The sequence below is a fragment of the Carettochelys insculpta genome, chromosome 1, assembly GCF_033958435.1.
Source record: "Carettochelys insculpta isolate YL-2023 chromosome 1, ASM3395843v1, whole genome shotgun sequence".
NCBI classification, from domain to species: Eukaryota; Metazoa; Chordata; order Testudines; family Carettochelyidae; genus Carettochelys; species Carettochelys insculpta.
In genome coordinates, this window is record NC_134137.1 from 264,067,491 (window position 1) to 264,085,415 (window position 17,925).

The window sequence follows — 17,925 nt, forward strand, 5'->3', positions numbered from 1 at the left end:
ATTGGCCAAAACTTTCACCAGAGAAATCAAAATCCCCTACTTACCTGCCTCCATGTGGACTTAAGGGCATAAGTGATTTGGGAACACAAATCTCACTGGGGACCTTCTCCTTGTATGTCTCTTAGGAGCCTAAACTTTGGGCTCTAATTTTTGAAAGTTGTTTATTCTTGTCAACATTAATCCAGTGGGACAAATACTCTTCATTGTATTTAAAGTAACAGGATCCAAAGAAAATGGAGTGCCCGGGGTATCAATGTCGAGGCCAGTGTTTCTTAAACTGTGTTTCGTGGAACACTGGTGTTCTGGGAACAACTTGCCAGTGTGCTGCAAGCATTTAGAAAAATAACCTGATGGTATATATTGTCTGTTATTCAAATCAAAGTTACTTCTTCATTGCTATGATACCTGATTAAATTTACTTCATTTTGTTTTTGCTGTATCTGTTGCTGGTTTCATTAATTTATTTATTTATTTGGTCTGATAATAATTTTTTTGAAGAAAATGTTCACATATGTTCCACATTAAAAAATATTATTGTTTGGTGGTCCATGGTCTCAAAAACTTTAAGAAATACTGGTTTAAGCTATTTTTGCAGAGACCCAAATAATGCATTTTTACTACAGGGGAACCTACAACAGCTAAACTATGGCTTGTGAGCCACATGTGACTCTTTCACACTTAAAGCAAGGCTTGAGACACCCCTTCCCCCGCCTCCACACCAGCCCCATTTTCATCTACCAGACCAGTTAGAGGGAAGCTCATGACCTCTGCCCTACATAGAAATGGAACTAGAGGCTTTTGCTATCAGGGAGGGGTTTATAGCCCCATGGCACTACCCCTGGGGCAGATTATGTCTTGCAGCTCTTGAACTTCCACAGATTATTGTATACGGCTTAGAGTGTCAGTAATTTTGGCCACCTGGCCTATGAGATCACAGCATGAGACTGATAGGAGCACTGTCTTGAAATTCCATCTTAAAAACTGGCTAATTACCTGCACAGGGGTTTTCTGAGCTCTCCATTTTCTCAGGACCTCAGAGATCAAAGGCACATGATTCTTCTTCTTCTTCTATCTAGGAGGTAATTTCATCCCTAGTAATCAAGAATCCTGGTCCTGGGAAAGAAGACAGGGGTAATGAACCTCAACAAGAATAAGAGGTGCTCCAAGAGGGTAAAGTACACCTAAAAACCACACACAGTGGGAAAAATGGTGCCTAGCATGAAGTCTTACCACCGTGAGCCTGTCTTTCCTGATGTGTCCCCTTTCTGGGGAAAGATATGATTCACTAGACTGTCAAGTGAGAACATTCTGGTCCCAGTTCTGCAAATCAATCAGTACAGGGACAGCATTGTATCTGGATGGAGTCCAGCTTTAGAGAAGAGTGCCCTTCCAGTCACGTTCAGCGTGGGCCATGAGGGTCAGCCTCCCCATTTCTGACACCTAAAGGGCCAGCAGCTCCACTTTTCAAAAGTCTGGGTAAGTCCGCTCTGACATCATCCCCTTACATTACCCTAAACCCAGTCTCACTAAGCGCCGTACCGTCCATCTCAGTGATTCACTTCCCGTCAATTTTTAGAGCTTCACTTACTCCTAAATGCTCTTCCTCCAATAATCCTTTCCTCTCAAAACTTTCAAGTTGCACCAAGACACCTTCCAAAAACAATCCCACCTGCCTTCGTCCCTCAATCCTACTTCCTGAAAACTAGCAGCCTGTCCCTAAACCACATACCTATTCACTAGCCCTCATCATTCTTTTTAAGTCTGCTGACCAAGTGTGTTATGGGGATCTGCAAAGACATAACAGGATAGCTTTCTTCTTAAAGGGGGCGTTTACACTAGGAACTAACTTCAAAGTTAGGAACTACTTCGAAGTAGTCAGCAGAGATTCTACATACAACTACAAGCAACTTCAAAGTTATTTTTGTAGTGTAGACACAGCCAGACTGAAATGGAAACACTGAGGCTGTGTCTACACTACACTCCCCTTTCAGAAGGGGAACGCAAATGTGGCCAATCAGAAATGCAAATGAGGTGCTGATTTATAAATAGTGTGCCTCATTTGCATAATGACAGCCACTCGCTGCTCCGGAAGTGCTGTTTTCAGAAAAAAAACAGCTGTGTAGATGGGGATACTTTGAAAACAAACCCCTTTTTTGAAAGAACACTTCTTCCTGAAAAATATGAAAATTTGAAACTTATGAAAAGCTATGTCAGGGCCTAAACTTGCTGAATACTATTTAAATAATAATAAAAATACAAATAAATGTGCTGTACTAGGGAGCTCTCCTCAAATTTGAATAAGAGTATTGCTTCCCCCTGCCCCCCGCCCCAGAATTGTTATAAAAAGATCTTGAGAATAGGATGCATGCAGAAGATCACTGATGACAAATTATATAGGAAGATACCGCCGACAGGGAACCTACTGCAGAAGGTTATACAACCGAAGTTGCAGCCATTCAGGCGTATCTGCACCATGAATGACAAACAAAAAGACAAGACCCTGGTACTGGGCATAATGGACGGTTCGAATAGGAGGGGCAGACCCCACAGAGAATGGGTAGATGATGTAGTAGATTGGTGCAGAGCTCGTCTACAGAAATTAAGCCACTCTGCACTGCACAGGGGAAGATGGAAGATAACAGTGAGGGAGGTATGGGACGTCAAAGGGGCTGAGCTCATGGCTGCTGCTGCTGACTTTGACATGGGGTGTAACTGTGCCCAGATTAGGAAGGCACGGGTATTAGTTAAAGCCACACAACTGCTGTATTTAGACAAGCTCCAAGTTACCTGACGTCTCCCTTTTGGCTTTTGATTTTGAGCTGGTGACAGTTTACAGTTTTTGGTTAGCTAAGCGCCATCATTTATGCGGAGCTTCAGAACAGTTTTAATTGTACGGGGGCAGGAGAGGTGTTTGCAGTTTATTTCTTTTGTTTTTTTAAAAAAAATCAAGCTTGTCCATTCCAAAAAATGTGCCCCCACCCCCACCCTTCTTGTAACTAGGGACCTCTCCCATCACCCCCTCACTTCCTCAGGGGTCCCCGGGCTTCCCCAACGCCCTGCCGCGTTTTCCTGCCCGCTGAGAGGCGGGGGACTCGGTTTGGCCAAGGAGCAGCCGGCTACGCTGGAGAAGGGCAGCCCCGCACCGCTGCCAGCAACTGGGAGAGACACCCCCCCCCCCCCCCCAACCGCCTCCCATCCCGCCTGGAGACGCCCCCCGAGGCGCTCCCCAATCGCGGTGCCCTGGTTTGCCCCCTTCCCCGGCTCAGTCCTAGGCCGCGGCGCCAGGCCCTGTGGCGCGCTCCGGCAGCCGGCGCTCCCCCCGCCCCGCCCCCGGCCCGGCTCACCGCTGGGGAAGCCGCAGGCTCGCGGCGCTTAGGGCCACGTGCGGGGCGGGCGCGCGGGAACGCGACACTTCCCGGGCAGGACTTTCTAGTCCTCCCCCGCCCCGGCTCTGTGGTTTTAACCCTCCCCACGCCGGGCGGGAGGGAAACGCCGCCCACCCCCACTGCCTCCTGCGCCAGCCCGCTCGCTGCTGTGCCGCCGGAGCCGGGGGCCCAATTCGGGGCCGGCTCCGGTAAAGCCCGACGCGGGCTGGGCAGCACGTGTGCCGCGGCACGGTGGTTAGATCACGCGGGCCGCGGAGCCCGGGGCTGGCAAGTGGCTGATCTACCGCGGAGCCCCGGCGGGAGCGTCACCAAAGCCGCGTCAGCGGGTGCTGAACGACGCCTCCCTGGGGAGCCAAGCCCTGAGAGCAGCTGCTCCCTCGGGTCTCCCAGCCAGCGCTCCCCTCCGCCCCTCCCGCGCGAGGGGTTCTCCCGCTGCTCCCGGGCCTCCTGTAGTGCCACTGCCTGGGCGGCAAAGGTCAGGCGAGAACACGTGTGATCTTTGCAAAAAGAGGACGCCCCTGATGGGGAGTGTGTCTGTATCAGTATCTGCATCTGATGAAGAGGGTCTTTGCCCAGGAAAGCTCATGCTCCAAAGTATCTGTTAGTCTATAAAGTGCCACAAGGCTTCTTGTTGTTCCTGTGTCAGTACGGACCAGCTCAGCTTGTGTTCGTGTCACAGTGAGGTAGCCCTCTCTGCATGCTGAACAGCGACAGATGAGCTGAAGAAGCGGGTCTGTCCCAGGAAAGCTCATCACCTCATAAATTATTCTGTTAGTCTTTAAAGTGCTAGTGGCCTGCTTTTTTGTTTTGAGGTAGCCCTGTTAGTCTGTATTCCGACAAAACAAAGCAGCAGAAATGTAGCATTTTAAAGACTAACACCACCGAATAAATCATTTTGTTAGTCTTTAAAGAGGTAGCCCTGTTAGGCTGTATCTTCACAAAACAGTCCTGTAGCACTTTAAAGACTAGCACAATTTATTAGTATTTACTTGCACTAATGTGTAATAGTATATAGCACATTAATAGGACATGAGTTGGCAGATACTGATATAGATACACTCCCTCTCAGGGGTGTCCTCTTTTTTGAAAGTTCAAATATGGTAGCCCTGGACACCTCTCCCCATCCCAGAACAACACCACGGGGGAGGAGATTAGTGGGAAAACCATGAGAGTAAAATAAACACAAGCCCTGGGGCAAGTCTACCCTATGAAATTAGTTGGCGTAAGTTACATCAATGTACAACCACTGCCATTATTACACTGTTTTTGCATTTCCACATTGCACTCTGGGTCAGTGGCATGCACACTTGCACCCACCTGTATGATGGCTTCTGAAAGGCAGCAACAGTGTACATGCTGCAGGCATGTCCCATCAACTGGACTGTCCCTAGAGGAGAGCGGGGCCTGGGGCAGCCCCCCATACACACACCCCAGGCCCTAGGTATGGGCCCAGGGCAAGCCTCACCCCTGCTCCGCCCCACCTCTTTGGCCAAGCCTTGCCCTACCCCAACCCTTTCCACTTCTCCTCTGCCCCATTGCCCATAGTCCCTCCCTGAGCAAAGGGGACCTGGCGTTGGCAGCCAGGGTTGCTTTCCCGACTCACCATGGTGGCAGGAGCCAGAGTGACCTGGTAGTCTGCTCCTCCCCGTTCCATCCCTTCCTCCCAGCCCTGCCCCTACCCCAACGCTTCCCACTTCTGCTCTGCCCCCTTGCCCGTAGCCCCTCCCCAAGCAAAGGGCACCTGGCACAGGGAGCAGCAGGGTTTGCCTGCCTGCCCCCACACACACACTCACCACAGGGGTAGGAGCCGGCATGACCTGGCAGCCTGCTCTGCTCCACCTCACCCTACCACCCTGTCCCAGCCCACTGCACTCCGCTTTTCCCAGGCACCAGGGAGCAGAGTGACTTGGGGATAGGGCTGGAACACACCGCTTCCTGCTGCTGTGGTGAGAGAGCATAGCCCCTGTCCTGGGGGTGAGTACTGCTCCCAGCATGACTTTGGTGAGCCCCACCTACATGCCTTTGAGAAGCTGGGAGGATTTATGAAAATGCTAGCTATAATGTTACCCTGGGATGGACACTGGTGCAGCTGGTAATTTAAATCATGTGTGAGGTTAAAAAGCCAAAGTGAATATGGCAAAGAGGTTTACTATTTATTTGCTACTTTGTCTGTAAGTCTGTCTGTTTATGCAAGAACGCCTGCGAAACAGTAAGGACTTCCAAATTCAGTGTGAACTTTCTTCTTATCATAACTGAAAGCAAGGTCAGGGTTTGGCTGGGCAAGGAAAATGGGATGTGCCTGGAATGGGAATGCTTTTCCTAAAACCAGACAGAAGAGAGAGAGAATCACCGGCTTTGGGACTGCCTTGGCCCCTCCCTCATTCAGACAGGAACATTGCTGGCTGTTCCCCTGTCACTGTCAGGGAACGCGACAAAAGTGCACAACTTGCTACATTCCTCACTCTGGCTAGGGAGTGAGGAGCCTGCCCCTGCCCCTGCCCCCCCCCCCCCCCCAGGGAACATGCACCTACCCCTTAGCTGTGTCTGCTGGAGCTGCAGTGACCATCGCAAAGCATGGCTCACCTGCCCCCCTCCCCCCCCAAGTTGCTTTGGTGAGAGAGAGCTTGAGTAGCCTTCTGTCCCCAGGACAGCCTGGATGAACTCCCCATCTCCATCCCACCCCACAGCAATGATTTAAATGAAGAAAACCACACCCAAGCAATGCTGGGAAAATCTAGTAGGGTCTAAAAAAAAAGCATAGCCTTGCTAAATTGGGGTGACTCCCAGTTTACACTAGAAGGCTACCATTAGGTTACAGGATTGTAAGGCTACACATCACTCTGTTATCAACAGATTTCTAACCCAGCATGACACCAGCTCAGCTCTGAAGCTGAGTGTAACAGTAACACTTGTGTAAATGGCAAATGTAGGCCTGTTTGCTTAACTAACCCTTTGATTTTGGAATAAAATTTGGTTCCATCACTCACAGGGTCCTCCAGGGCTCCCTACTAAAATAAATTGGAACTGACTTACGGGTAGACACCTGCTTCTTCCCTTGCTAACAAAGTGTGGTTTATTGCAGTGCTCTGCAACCAGTGTGGTGTGGCACACTTGTGCAGTGAAGCAGCACTTTGTGTGTCTCAGAGCCCCGTGCCGGGAGTCCCACCAGCTGCTCTGTGCACATGCCCCACCACTTGGTTGGAGAATTACATGGTGGCAGAGGCAGGGGCTCTAGTGAGGTGCCAGCACTGAGACAGAGTGGCTGGGAGTGCCTAGCTCTGGGAGAGGAGTTGGGGATTAGATTGTAGTGGGGATCTGGGGCGCCTGGCTCTGGAGGTGAGGTGGAGGCGTGGATTACATATATTAGCTGTGCCATGAAATTATAACACGTGCTGAAGTGTGCCACGAGGTGGTGAAGGTTGCTGGGCACTGGTTTGTTGCAGCCTTAGCTCTGAGTTACTACAGAGAAGCTTTTCCCAGGGACTTGGCTGATGGGTTTTTGCCAAAATACTCATGGTCTGACTGACCCCCTTCTTTGAGGTTGGGAAGGAATTTTCAATGGAGCAGATTTGCAGAGCCCTTGGGGGCTGGGCGGGCAGCGTTGCCTTTCTCTGCAGCATGGGGCATGGGTCATTGTCTGGTTTCAAGTGGTGTAAATGGTGAATTCGCCATAACTTGCCATTTTAAAATCCTGATTTGAGGACTTCTGTACCTCAGTCAGAGACTGCGGGTCTATTCCAGGTGTGGGTGGCTGAGGTTCTGGGGCCTGCAATATGCAGGAAGTCAGACCAGTTGATCATGATGGGACAGACTTAGTACGGAGATCAGGATCCCTGTTAGGCCTAGGCACTTGGAAAGGCAGGAGCCTAAGAGCCTCTACAACATTTTCCAGCCAGACAGCTCAGAACCTGCATCATGGATGCCTGAGGGTGTCAAAGCACATATGGAAAGTTTCCCCCCACACCTCCCAACCCCCGCCAGTTTTATAAGCAGAAGATCTGTGCACAGCAGCCAGGCAGCTTCCTGCGTACTTTCATCAGGTTCTATAAGATTGATTTATTTGGGCTGTCAAGTGATTAATAACTAATCATGATTAATTGCACTGTTTAACAATAATAAACTGAACCTGCTTTTTCATCCCTTCCAAGCAGGTTCTACCCAGAGTGAAGGGGTTGTCATCCTCCCACCCCCCCATAAATTCATGGAAACTCCTCTCTGGGGTTATTCCAGGTGGCTTGTCCTTGGTCAGGCATGGTGCATCCTCGGGGCTGTCAGTTACAGAGGCTGATCTCAGGTTGGGTACAATTTCACAGCCCTCTCAGGGCAGGGCACCCATCCCACTGCAAAGGGGACAGAGATAGAGAACAAGATAGCCTCCAAATGTTTGACATAGACTAAAGCCTGTATCAAAATTTCCCACAGATTAACAGCTATCCTAATGGTTGAAGGCATCAGGACGCATTACATTAGGCTCTCAGTAACTGCTGAAGTATGCCTTCAGAAATTTCCAGTAATGGAAAGCTATAGATCTGCTACTTGGAACTCAGCTTGTTGCTGGGCTTCCGGTCAGGAAAGTTGTGCAGTTCATAGTCTCATCCCAACCCTCTCCGTCTTCCTGTTTGTGACTCTCCCAACACCTGGAGAAAGAACAGCTACTGACCTTCAACTGGAGTACGAATTCACACCACCCACCCTTTATTCCCACTTCTACAGAGCCTGAGAGATGAGAAGGAACTGATATCTGGGAATGAGGGATAAGTTACAATTGTACTCCTCATAGTCCTCAATAGTCAGAACAGCTCATAGGCTTCCCAGCTTGCTGTAGGATGCACAAGAGCAACCAGGAATAGTTACCTGTACTGAATGTGTGCTCAAGTCCAGACAGAAATATGGGAACAACAATTGCAAATGCAAAACGCTCCTACTCTTACACATTCTGTATCCTCCTGTGCTCATTACCTAAGTTTAGAGAGCTCGAGCATCTCGGGGTTTGGTGAACATCTGCAGCCTCACTTCTGTTGTTCAGAGTGAATTATTAGATTATTTGAACTTAAATTCAGGTAAATGGAATGAGGAATTTAACCTACCATTGGTTTTCTATATGTTGAGGAATCAAGAGGACAATCCCATCTTCACCCTGTGCACCAAGGTTCCTGGTTACTTCTCTAGCACCTCAACAAGTTTCTCCCATTGCTCAGTAACTAACTGCACTTGTTTCTCCTTTGCTCCCTCCTCACCCAGAAGGATTTGATGTCACAGGGACTCTCAGCAGAGGAGAAACTGAAGTTAGAGGGGCACCTCTTCCACAGTGCCTCAGCCAACCACTTGGGGATCACCTACCAAAGAAAGTTTGATATTCACCTCTCAGGATCACATCTGTATGGCAGAGATTGCTAATTTCACTGTGTGCATGGACCAGGCTGACCGCCATGCCTAGGCAGGAAAAGGGGACTACGCCGCATGTTCTCGGCCAAGGTATTGATTGGCAAACTACACACGGGGAAAAAGCATTACTGCCAGCTGCTACAAAGAGCGTCTGGTAGGGAATGCTAGGACTCATGCAGATAATGTGGCCAGCCCAAATAGTCATGTCATCTTCAACTGCTATTCATACCTTCTCATTAGTTACAAACTCCCTGTGGTGCTAGAAGACTCGTGGATTGCTCAAGGAAGAGAGGCAATCAATGCTCACTATGATATACAGCCACCCCTTCCAAGAGCAGCACACCATCCTTTCCTCTGTCACCATCCCTGCCAAATGTTTCCAACTCATCCCATGGGGATGCACAATAGATGCTAGGGAAGAATGTTAGTAAATGCTTTCTGGCATACATAAACAGAGAACCTAATTGGTTTCCAGAGTGTCTTCTGTCACCAGATGGGCACCTGGCTAATAGCTGTTTGATACCATCAATAATGTTTGTGCTAATATATTGTTATAGTTTCATTAACTTAAAAAAAACTATCAAAACAAAGAAGCAGTCAAGTAGCACTTTAAAGATTAGCCTAACAAACTAATTTATTAGGTGATGAGCTTCCGTGGGACAGACCCACTTCTTCAGACCATACCCAGACCAGAACAGACTCAATATTTAAGGCACAGAGAACCGAAAACAGTAATCAAGGTTGACAAATCAGACTGCTTTTTTGTTGTGATAGTATAGAGACTAGCATGGCTTTCTCTCTCTGTTACTATTGAAAAAAACTGAGCAAGATTTTCCAAGGTAGATTCCTAAATGTGGATTTAAGGGTTAAATTTGGGTCTCATATTTTAGGCCATCTTGGCCATCTCCCCTACCCCACCAGACTTTGGTTTGCTAAGGTTATTTAAAGCTACAACCCTTGCTCATTACTAATTTTGAGTGCCCCTGAAGTGTAGGAGACAAAAAATCAGTGAGAAGACGCAGTAGCAATGGAAATGCAGGCCAGAACATCACATAAACCACGTATAGCCTCATTTTTTATTTGCTATTAGCGCAAGAAGATCTAAGACTTCCACTGTTACTTGAGCCAAAGGTGTCTGTGTTGTAAAACTGACTTCCTGGGTGCTGCGGACTCATCAATTTCCTCTGAATTAATCTACCTAACTCACCTTGTTATGCAGTGTCACCATGCAGGGTAGGGGGAGGGTTTGATTTATTTTCGCTTTTGCAAGCAGGCATTCAGTGTAATTTATCGGCTCTTTTAATATTTGTTACATTTCCTTATTTGTTTGAAAATTAGGTGATAATTACATTTTTGATGTGATCTTGCTGTTCTAAAAGACTGAAAATCTTGTGCTGGTTGGAATATTCAGTATATGACATCTCTTCCTTCCTTCAAATATCCAGTACAGGCTGAACCTGTGGTCTGGCAATATCTGTAATGCAGCATGATTTTAGTTAGCTGGATGACCACTTACAATGGATGTGGCCAGGTTTCCCATGGTCCCATAAAGTTTGCTTCCAGCCACATTCAGTGTTCTGTGTTATTTAGCTGTAATGTACCCTAAAATATCTTCTAAGAGCCCAGTAAACCATGGAAGTGTGGGTGATGCTGCTAGATAATATTGACCTCCTGCAGTACAATGAATTCTCTGGTCAGATCCTAAGGGTGCTGGCCTAGAGAGGTTCACCTTGTAGTTTGTCTCTCCATTTAAATGTGACTAAGACTTCAGGAACCAAATTAAATCCCCTCCTTTATGGGTCATAAGGAATGATTTGGTCTGTCCGTAAAATGTAGAGACTACAGCATTATGGTAGGGCTTGATGCAATCAGTTCCCCTAGAAGTTGTCATTTTGATCTTATTATATTGAATGCTAACACAACACAAGTTCAAATAAAAACACCCAGCTTAGAAGCTACACATTGATCTGACCAGTGTTCTCTTGCCTGGCTCCTTTTGTATCGATCACTTCCAAGCCATAACTACCTAAAGAAAGCCAACATCACTTGGAAGCCAGGCCTGCGGATGGAGCAGTGGCTGGAGCCCCAGGCTCCTTGTGAATTGCCTCCAGAGCACTGCTCTGTGCAGCTTTGAATATTGGCAGGGGCTGGGGTACCACGGTCTGGGCAGCTGTCCAAGGTCCTACCCCTTCCACCTGAGGCCACACCCCTTCTGGGGGTACAGAGCCACCCCCACTCCCACACACACCTTGCTCCAGGGCCCATTTTAGCTGTTGGCCCCACTGTTGGAAGCTCAACCCTTGTAATGTCTTCCTAATCCAGCCAGTTACAAAGCGATTGCCATAATTTCAGTCAGTCAGTCAATGGTGAAGGAGAAGGGATGGCTCAGTGGTTTGACCATTGGCCTCTTAAATCCAAAGTTGTGAGCTCTCCCCTTGAGGGGGCTGTTCAGGAATCTGCGACAAATAACTTTAAAAAAATATATCCTGTCAGAGATGGTGATAGGTCCTGCTAGGAGAGCAGGGGACTGGACTTGATGACTTTGCAAGGTCCCTTCCAGCTCTATGAGATAGGTATCTCTCCATGTTTTTACTCCTCCTAAAATCTCCATCAGAGGAATTATAATTGTTTACAAAGCTGAGCATCTGCCCCAGAATACTGGCAGAGGCACAAAACCCAAAGCTTTCTGCCAGTCTCCATCACAGCTGCTCCTTTACTGAGCTGCCCTGGTCCCAGCAACAACCCTACCCTTCTCACTACTTCTTTCCAGGCTGTTATCTCTGGTGCAGGACTCAGAGTTATGTACATACAATGGGTTTCCTTCCACAAATATGTTAAGAGGTTGCATGAGTCCTGTTTCCAGGACAAACATGGAACCATGCCCTGGAGTCCTGACAGATGTGTCTCCCTCAATTTCCCCATATACAATGCCACTAGTCTCACTAGTCTGTTTAGCCAAAGCCATTCAAGTACTGTTAGATCATGTCTAGTCCACACTCTAATTCATCCGTACATTAAACAGACATGCTTAAAAACCTTTAACTGAAATAGGTCAATAATAGGCGACTACAGAAGTCGTAGAAGGGTTGCTGAGTTTATTTTTTACAATTCACAGTGAGCCACCAGGACTTTTTATTCACCTTTAGAAATCCGAAAATTTGGGCTATTGAAGGGGCTCTGGGTCTTAATGAGGACCCCTTCCTTTAGTAAATCTTGGATTACTCCCTCTATTCCTGCCTCCACTTTGGCAGGGTAGGGATAGCCAGGGTTAACCTTAACACTGAGTGCTGTTGGCACATGGGTATTAAACCCTTCTCCTAACTTATATATTTTATTTAGCAGACCCCACAAATCCCTGTGATCCAGTTGCGCATAACCCTTAGCAGGTGATTTCAAGTACATCTCACTCATTATTTCTGTATATCGATGTTACCTCTATAAATTAATTAGTTTTACAACAGAAGACAAAACTTAACCCTGTGAGCCTATTTAGGTTTTACACAATTTCTATTCTCTGACACTGAAAGGTGTCCAGATCGGAAGGCGTCCCCTCCTTATGGGTATACCAGCAAGACTAACAAACAGACAGACAGACAAACAAATTACTCCAGACCAGTCACAAAGCAAAGAAGCTCCAAACATAAACGAGGAGGAGTACAGATTAGTACAGTTTCTAATTGCCAGTCACTTGGCAGCACAAAAACCAAAAAACAGCTCCCTGTCACCACAAGGGCAAGTTGTAAGATTCTGACACAAATGCTTGTTAGCAAGACAATTAATTTAAATTAAGACCCCACAACCTGAATGCTTGTCAGAGTATACTCTATACCCCAAAGAGTTAATTGGAAAAAGAACTTGGACAGACAGCTTTCATGTTTGTTGAACTTATTTTACCTATCTCCTATATTTATAACATAAAGGCCACGTCTACACTAGCACACTAAGTCGAAGTAGTCTATTTCGAAGTTAGGCCATCGGAATAGGCTACTTAGATGCGTATCGTCTACACGTCCTCCAGGGCTAGTGCCATTGATGTTCAACGTCGAAGTAGCGATGGGGAACATCGAAAGGAGCCGCCCTGGAAGGAAATGCAGAGTGTCCACACACACAAGTGCTCCCCGTCGAAATAAGGGGCCAGCAAAGCCCCTTAAAGGGCCCCTCCCAGACACACTTGCCCTGCACAGCACAAGATCCACAGAGCCGACAACTGGTTGCAGACCCTGTGCATGCAGCATGGACCCCCAGCTGCAGCAGCAGCAGCCAGAAGCCCTGGGTTAAGGGCTGCTGCACGCGGTGACCATAGAGCCCCACAGGGGCTGGACAGAGCGTCTTTCAACCCCTCAGCTGATGGCTGCCATGGAGGACCCTGCTATGTCGAAGTAGCAAGATGCAGATCGTCTACACATGCCCTACTTCATCGTTGAACGTCGAAGTAGGGCGCTATTCCCATCTTCGGATGGGAATAACGATTTTGACATCTCGCCACCTAACATCGATTTCAACGTTGAAATAGCACACGGCGCATGTAGACACGACCTGTGGTATTTCGACGTTGTGCCGGCTACTTTGAAGTAGCCGGCTAGTGTAGACGCACCCAAAGTCACAACTCCTTTCTTTCCTTGTGTCTGTCCAGACCACTACAGCAAACTGAATCTTAGTTAAACCCATTACAGGGATCTTCCCTCCACTATTATACATGCTGGTTGCAAAGCCTTAGCTTGATTTCCTACTTCACATATGCTGTCCTTTCTCATGCACTTGCTTTACCCCACCCTTCTTTTGACCGCTTAACCTTTGCACCAGGGACTGTAATCCCAGTACCAAACTTGCTACTTTCTGTAAATCCTAATTTTTAATCCCAGCATTAACTTCATTTCTTCCTCTCTTCTTAACTGTGATCTTACATCCTCCAAGTACCCTGCAGCTACACTTAGATGACTCCTTTCTGTCTTGAGCTTTTGTTTACATGCTTCTGCAGCTTTTTGGCTTGTGCCTCCTCAGGCTGCTTGTGCTGAAATCCTTCCTTTCTGCAGCATACATGAGTAAAACTGCTGCTCCTAAACTATCCCTTTGCCCTGGTCACTATCTCTGTGCAGAATCCCCAATCAGCTGTGCTTTCTTCCCCAACATTCCTTATTCTCATGTGATTAAATGGAGGCCATACGAGGTACATAATCCCCCACTGTTGCTATCTTCTGTGCCTCCCCACCATCATTTCTGGCAGGATTTAGAACTGCTTCTTGCTCATATGAAGTTGGGTTCGGGGCGCAGAGGGTCAGCTTGGGTTGCCAAATCTTCCCCTGGGTAGTGAAGCAGTGGTACAAGCACTGACTGAGAGTTCCCTCTCCCTGACTTTGGTGTTTCCCCGGCACAGAATTTGTGATTCTTTTGGTTTTGTTTTCTCACTCTGAGGTGGGCATTTACTTTTCAGAGCATTGTTTTAATCTCTCAAAGTTTCAAATTCTTTCTCCTTTAATTTTAGGATGTCCAATAATATTATCACTGCCTTATCTGTTTTATCCCCTTTCTGATTAGTCCAACACTTAATCAAATCCTCCTCAGTTGCAGCTGTGGCATATCCTGCTTTGTTAACTGTTGCCTGTTGAGTACATATGTATTTGTACTCCAAATAATCTCGCAGGTCAGCTCCTGTTATCCCTTTAGATGTCATGACTTCTGCCTGCCTTGGCAGTTATCTGGGGATGTGTGTTACCTTTTTTTTGTTTGTTTGTTTGGGAATGTGCATCTTCCCCCTTTTTGTTTCCTCTTATTTGGGAAAGTGCATCTTCACCTTTCTGTATATATGTCTCCCCCCTCCGGTACTGTGGTCTCAAGTCCCACACTCTTGGGCCAGCCTTAATTGGGAATGTACGTCTTCTCCCATCTCCCTCTCTGTATACAGCTTACCGCAGGCTTGGTACCCACAAACATCTTAATGGGACTTGTACTATTCGACGGTGTATATGTTATGTGCCTGCTGGGGGGCTTCCATCAGGACTTGTAACGTTACGTGCAATAAAGAGGTGGGACCACCAATTCACACTGCCTGCCGCCTTGCATACCCAGCCAGCCCTGGGCTTAACATATGGATCAATTGATCCTTGGTGGTTTATCCAGTCCCTCTATAACAAACCCCTTAGCTTAAACAGTATACATCCCTCTTGTACCTGTCCCCCTTCCCAAGGATATCCCTTCTGTTTGGCTCACACACGTCCAGGTTCCGCCCAGTTTAGATTTGGAAACTGGAACCAAGATGTGTCTGAAGGGAGAGAGAGACCCACATCCCTAGCCTAATGAGGTGGTAAAGTAAACATACTCACCTCTCTTGGATGTTAAGTCTCTGGTTCCGAGACAGCTCACAAGCTTGGATCCCGGACAAGCCCCCAGTTGTTGGAACAAAGTCTGGACACCATGTATGAAGCAAGCAGGAGGGTTTATTACACATAGCGCTGGTGGAGTGCCACTTTGCCCATCAAGACTCAGTGAAGCACTGCCAGACAATGAATTACAATTGATTATATAGATTATTGATGGGCGGAGGGAAGCTGTGACATGGGTGTCACCTACGCCTGGATAGGCTCTAGCAGCAAGACAAAATGAGCACAATAAGCCAATAATCTAAAAAGGTTAAAAGGTTACAGAGTATCTCCACCCATAGCTTACAGAGCATCTTATCTCTACTACAGGTGGTTTCCTTTACATGTTAAATAAAACAGGTATACAATGACCGGTTCATGTCAAGGTAGGATAGGGGATGGGGGTTACCTGGAAGATTTAAAGCACAAATCATTAACAGCACTAACGGTTGGTTTCCACATGCAGGGCCTCTCCTTGGAATGCAGTTGCTGAGGCAGCTTCCTCCCTTCAGACTTCAAGGCCCTTCCTGCCCTTCTCTGGGTATTTGTGAGGGAGATAACGGAGAAGGGGTCCCAGCGAGGTATTTTTCCACTCATGCTAGCTGGGTTTCTTATTTTATAGGCCTTCTCCAGACTTTAAGAATTGAATAGGGGGTCTTTCGCACAAACCATGGCCTGCCTGAGGAATTTTCTCCCTACACCTTCTAAGGAGGTGAAAAAACCTGTCATGGACTGTGCAATCTGGTCTTCCCCATGAAACCTGGTCTTTTGTGTAATCTTGCCCTGTACCGTACAGATTTCATGGTAGAGACCTGTGGTGTTTCTCCAGCTGTGGGGGTCCCAGCACAAAAGGAGGCTGCAGACAGATCACAAGAGCTGCGTCTACACGTGCACGCTACTTCGAAGTAGCGGCAGTAACTTCGAAATAGCGCCCGTCACGTCTACACGTGTTGGGCGCTATTTCGAAGTTGAAATCGACGTTAGGCGGCGAGACGTCGAAGTCGCTAACCCCATGAGGGGATGGGAATAGCACCCTACTTCGACGTTCAACATCGAAGTAGGGACGTGTAGACGATCCGCGTCCCACAACATCGAAATAGCGGGGTCCTCCATGGCGGCCATCAGCTGGGGGGTTGAGAGATACTCTCTCTCCAGCCCTTGCGGGGCTCTGTGGTCACCGTGGGCAGCAGCCCTTAGCCCAGGGCTTCTGGCTGCTGCTGCTGCAGCTGGGGGTCCGTGCTGCATATACAGGGTCTGCAACTAGTTGTTGGCTCTGTGTATCTTGCACTGTTTAATGAAAGTGTGTCTGGGAGGGGCCCTTTAAGGGAGCGACTTGCTGTTGAGTCCGCCCCGTGACCCTGTCTGCAGCTGTGCCTGGCTCCCTTATTTCGATGTGTGCTACTTTGGCGTGTAGACGTTCCCTCGCTGTGCCTATTTCGATGTTGGGCTGAGCAACGTCGAAGTTGAACATCGACGTTGCCAGCCCTGGAGGACGTGTAGACGTTATTCATCGAAATAGCCTATTTCGATGTCGCAACATCGAAATAAGCTATTTCGAAGTTGGGTGCACGTGTAGACGTAGCCAGTGATACTGGAGGTGGGGCCATCACAGTATTGCCACCCTTACTTCTATGCTGCGTTCAGAGCTGGGTGGCTGGAGAGTGGTGGCTGCTGACTGAGGCCTCAGCTCCGAAGGTAGCAGCATGAAAGTGAGGGAGGCAATACCATGCCACGATGTCTGTACTTCTGCATTGCTGCTGGTGGGTGGCTCTGCCTTCAGAGCTGGGCTTCAGGCCATCAGTTATTGCCTTCCAGTCACCCAGCTCTGAAGGCAGCCCTGCTACCAGCAGCAATGTAGAGGTAAGGATGGCAACACTGTCACCTCTCTATAATAATCCTGAGAACCTTTTTGAGTCAGGACCCCTTCAATTACACCACCATGAAATTTCAGGATTTAAATAGCTTAAATAATGGAATTTAGGGTTTTTAAAATCCTGTGATGGTGAAATTGACTCAAATAGACCATGAATTTGGTAGGGCCCTACTTACGAACCACACCTGTTACCACGGTATCTAAGTCAGAAACAGATAGTACGTTTGCACCTGGGAGATTCTGATACAGTTTTATATTCTAGAAAACAACATTCCAAGAGATCTTTAAAACATCCCTGCCAATATTTCTCATGAGATCCCACATCTTTTTCCTTGCCTTCAAAATCCCATTATGGATATCTCTTCTCCCAGAAGGGCAGAGATGCCAGTTTCTTGTAGATTTCCTCTTTGATAGGCCAGTCCCAGGTTTTAAAGAAGGTGGCCAAATTCTTCTTCACTTGAAGAGAGAACTTCTCTGCCCACAGGTTCATCATTGAAGTGTTTTCCGTTGGGATGTTTGACATTTTCTGATAGTCTGAGAAGACCTGAATAAAGGGTTCCCAGCCAAAGCCTTCCTGCAACTAGAAGACAGCAAGGAGTTGCATTAAAATGCAGCCTATGCCCTTATGTTAAAGGTTAATCAATGACATTCCTGGTCAAGCCTACAATTATGCTTTACACTTCACAAATATTAATTGTTACCACATCTAAACATCTAAGTTCTTTGATCACTATCATCTGGGAGGTAAAGCAATTGAAAATTTGCTTCAGTGCTCAAGTTTAAATGGTCAGAAGTGACCTGAAAAAAACTATTCTACTCTGAAAAGTGACAGTGTGACTCCCACCTTCCCAAATCAAGTTTATAGATAAAAAGGAGGTTGATTTGAAAAGCCAGTCCTGGAAATTCAGCTTGACATCCATGACAC

At 47.4% G+C, this 17,925-nt stretch overlaps 1 protein-coding gene across 4 annotated transcripts in view; it reads right to left on the reverse strand.

Moving 5' to 3' along the window:
- Positions 1-17,925, reverse strand: part of LOC142019475 (uncharacterized) — a 56,105-nt gene that overhangs the window by 34,546 nt on the left and 3,634 nt on the right. For 2 of the 4 annotated variants that reach the window (XR_012647093.1, XM_075006459.1), the window contains exons 2-3: positions 15,092-17,580; positions 994-1,113 (exon numbers count right to left, since the gene is read on the reverse strand). Coding sequence is in view for 1 of the 4 variants with exons in the window: in XM_075006459.1 (XP_074862560.1) it covers positions 994-1,021 (28 nt within the window). In the remaining 3 variants the exon portion in view is untranslated. Of the gene's footprint in view, positions 1-993; positions 1,114-1,230; positions 1,397-3,344; positions 3,400-15,091; positions 17,581-17,925 lie in introns of those variants that run through there. The other 2 variants (XR_012647094.1, XR_012647095.1) reach the window with 2 other exon arrangements.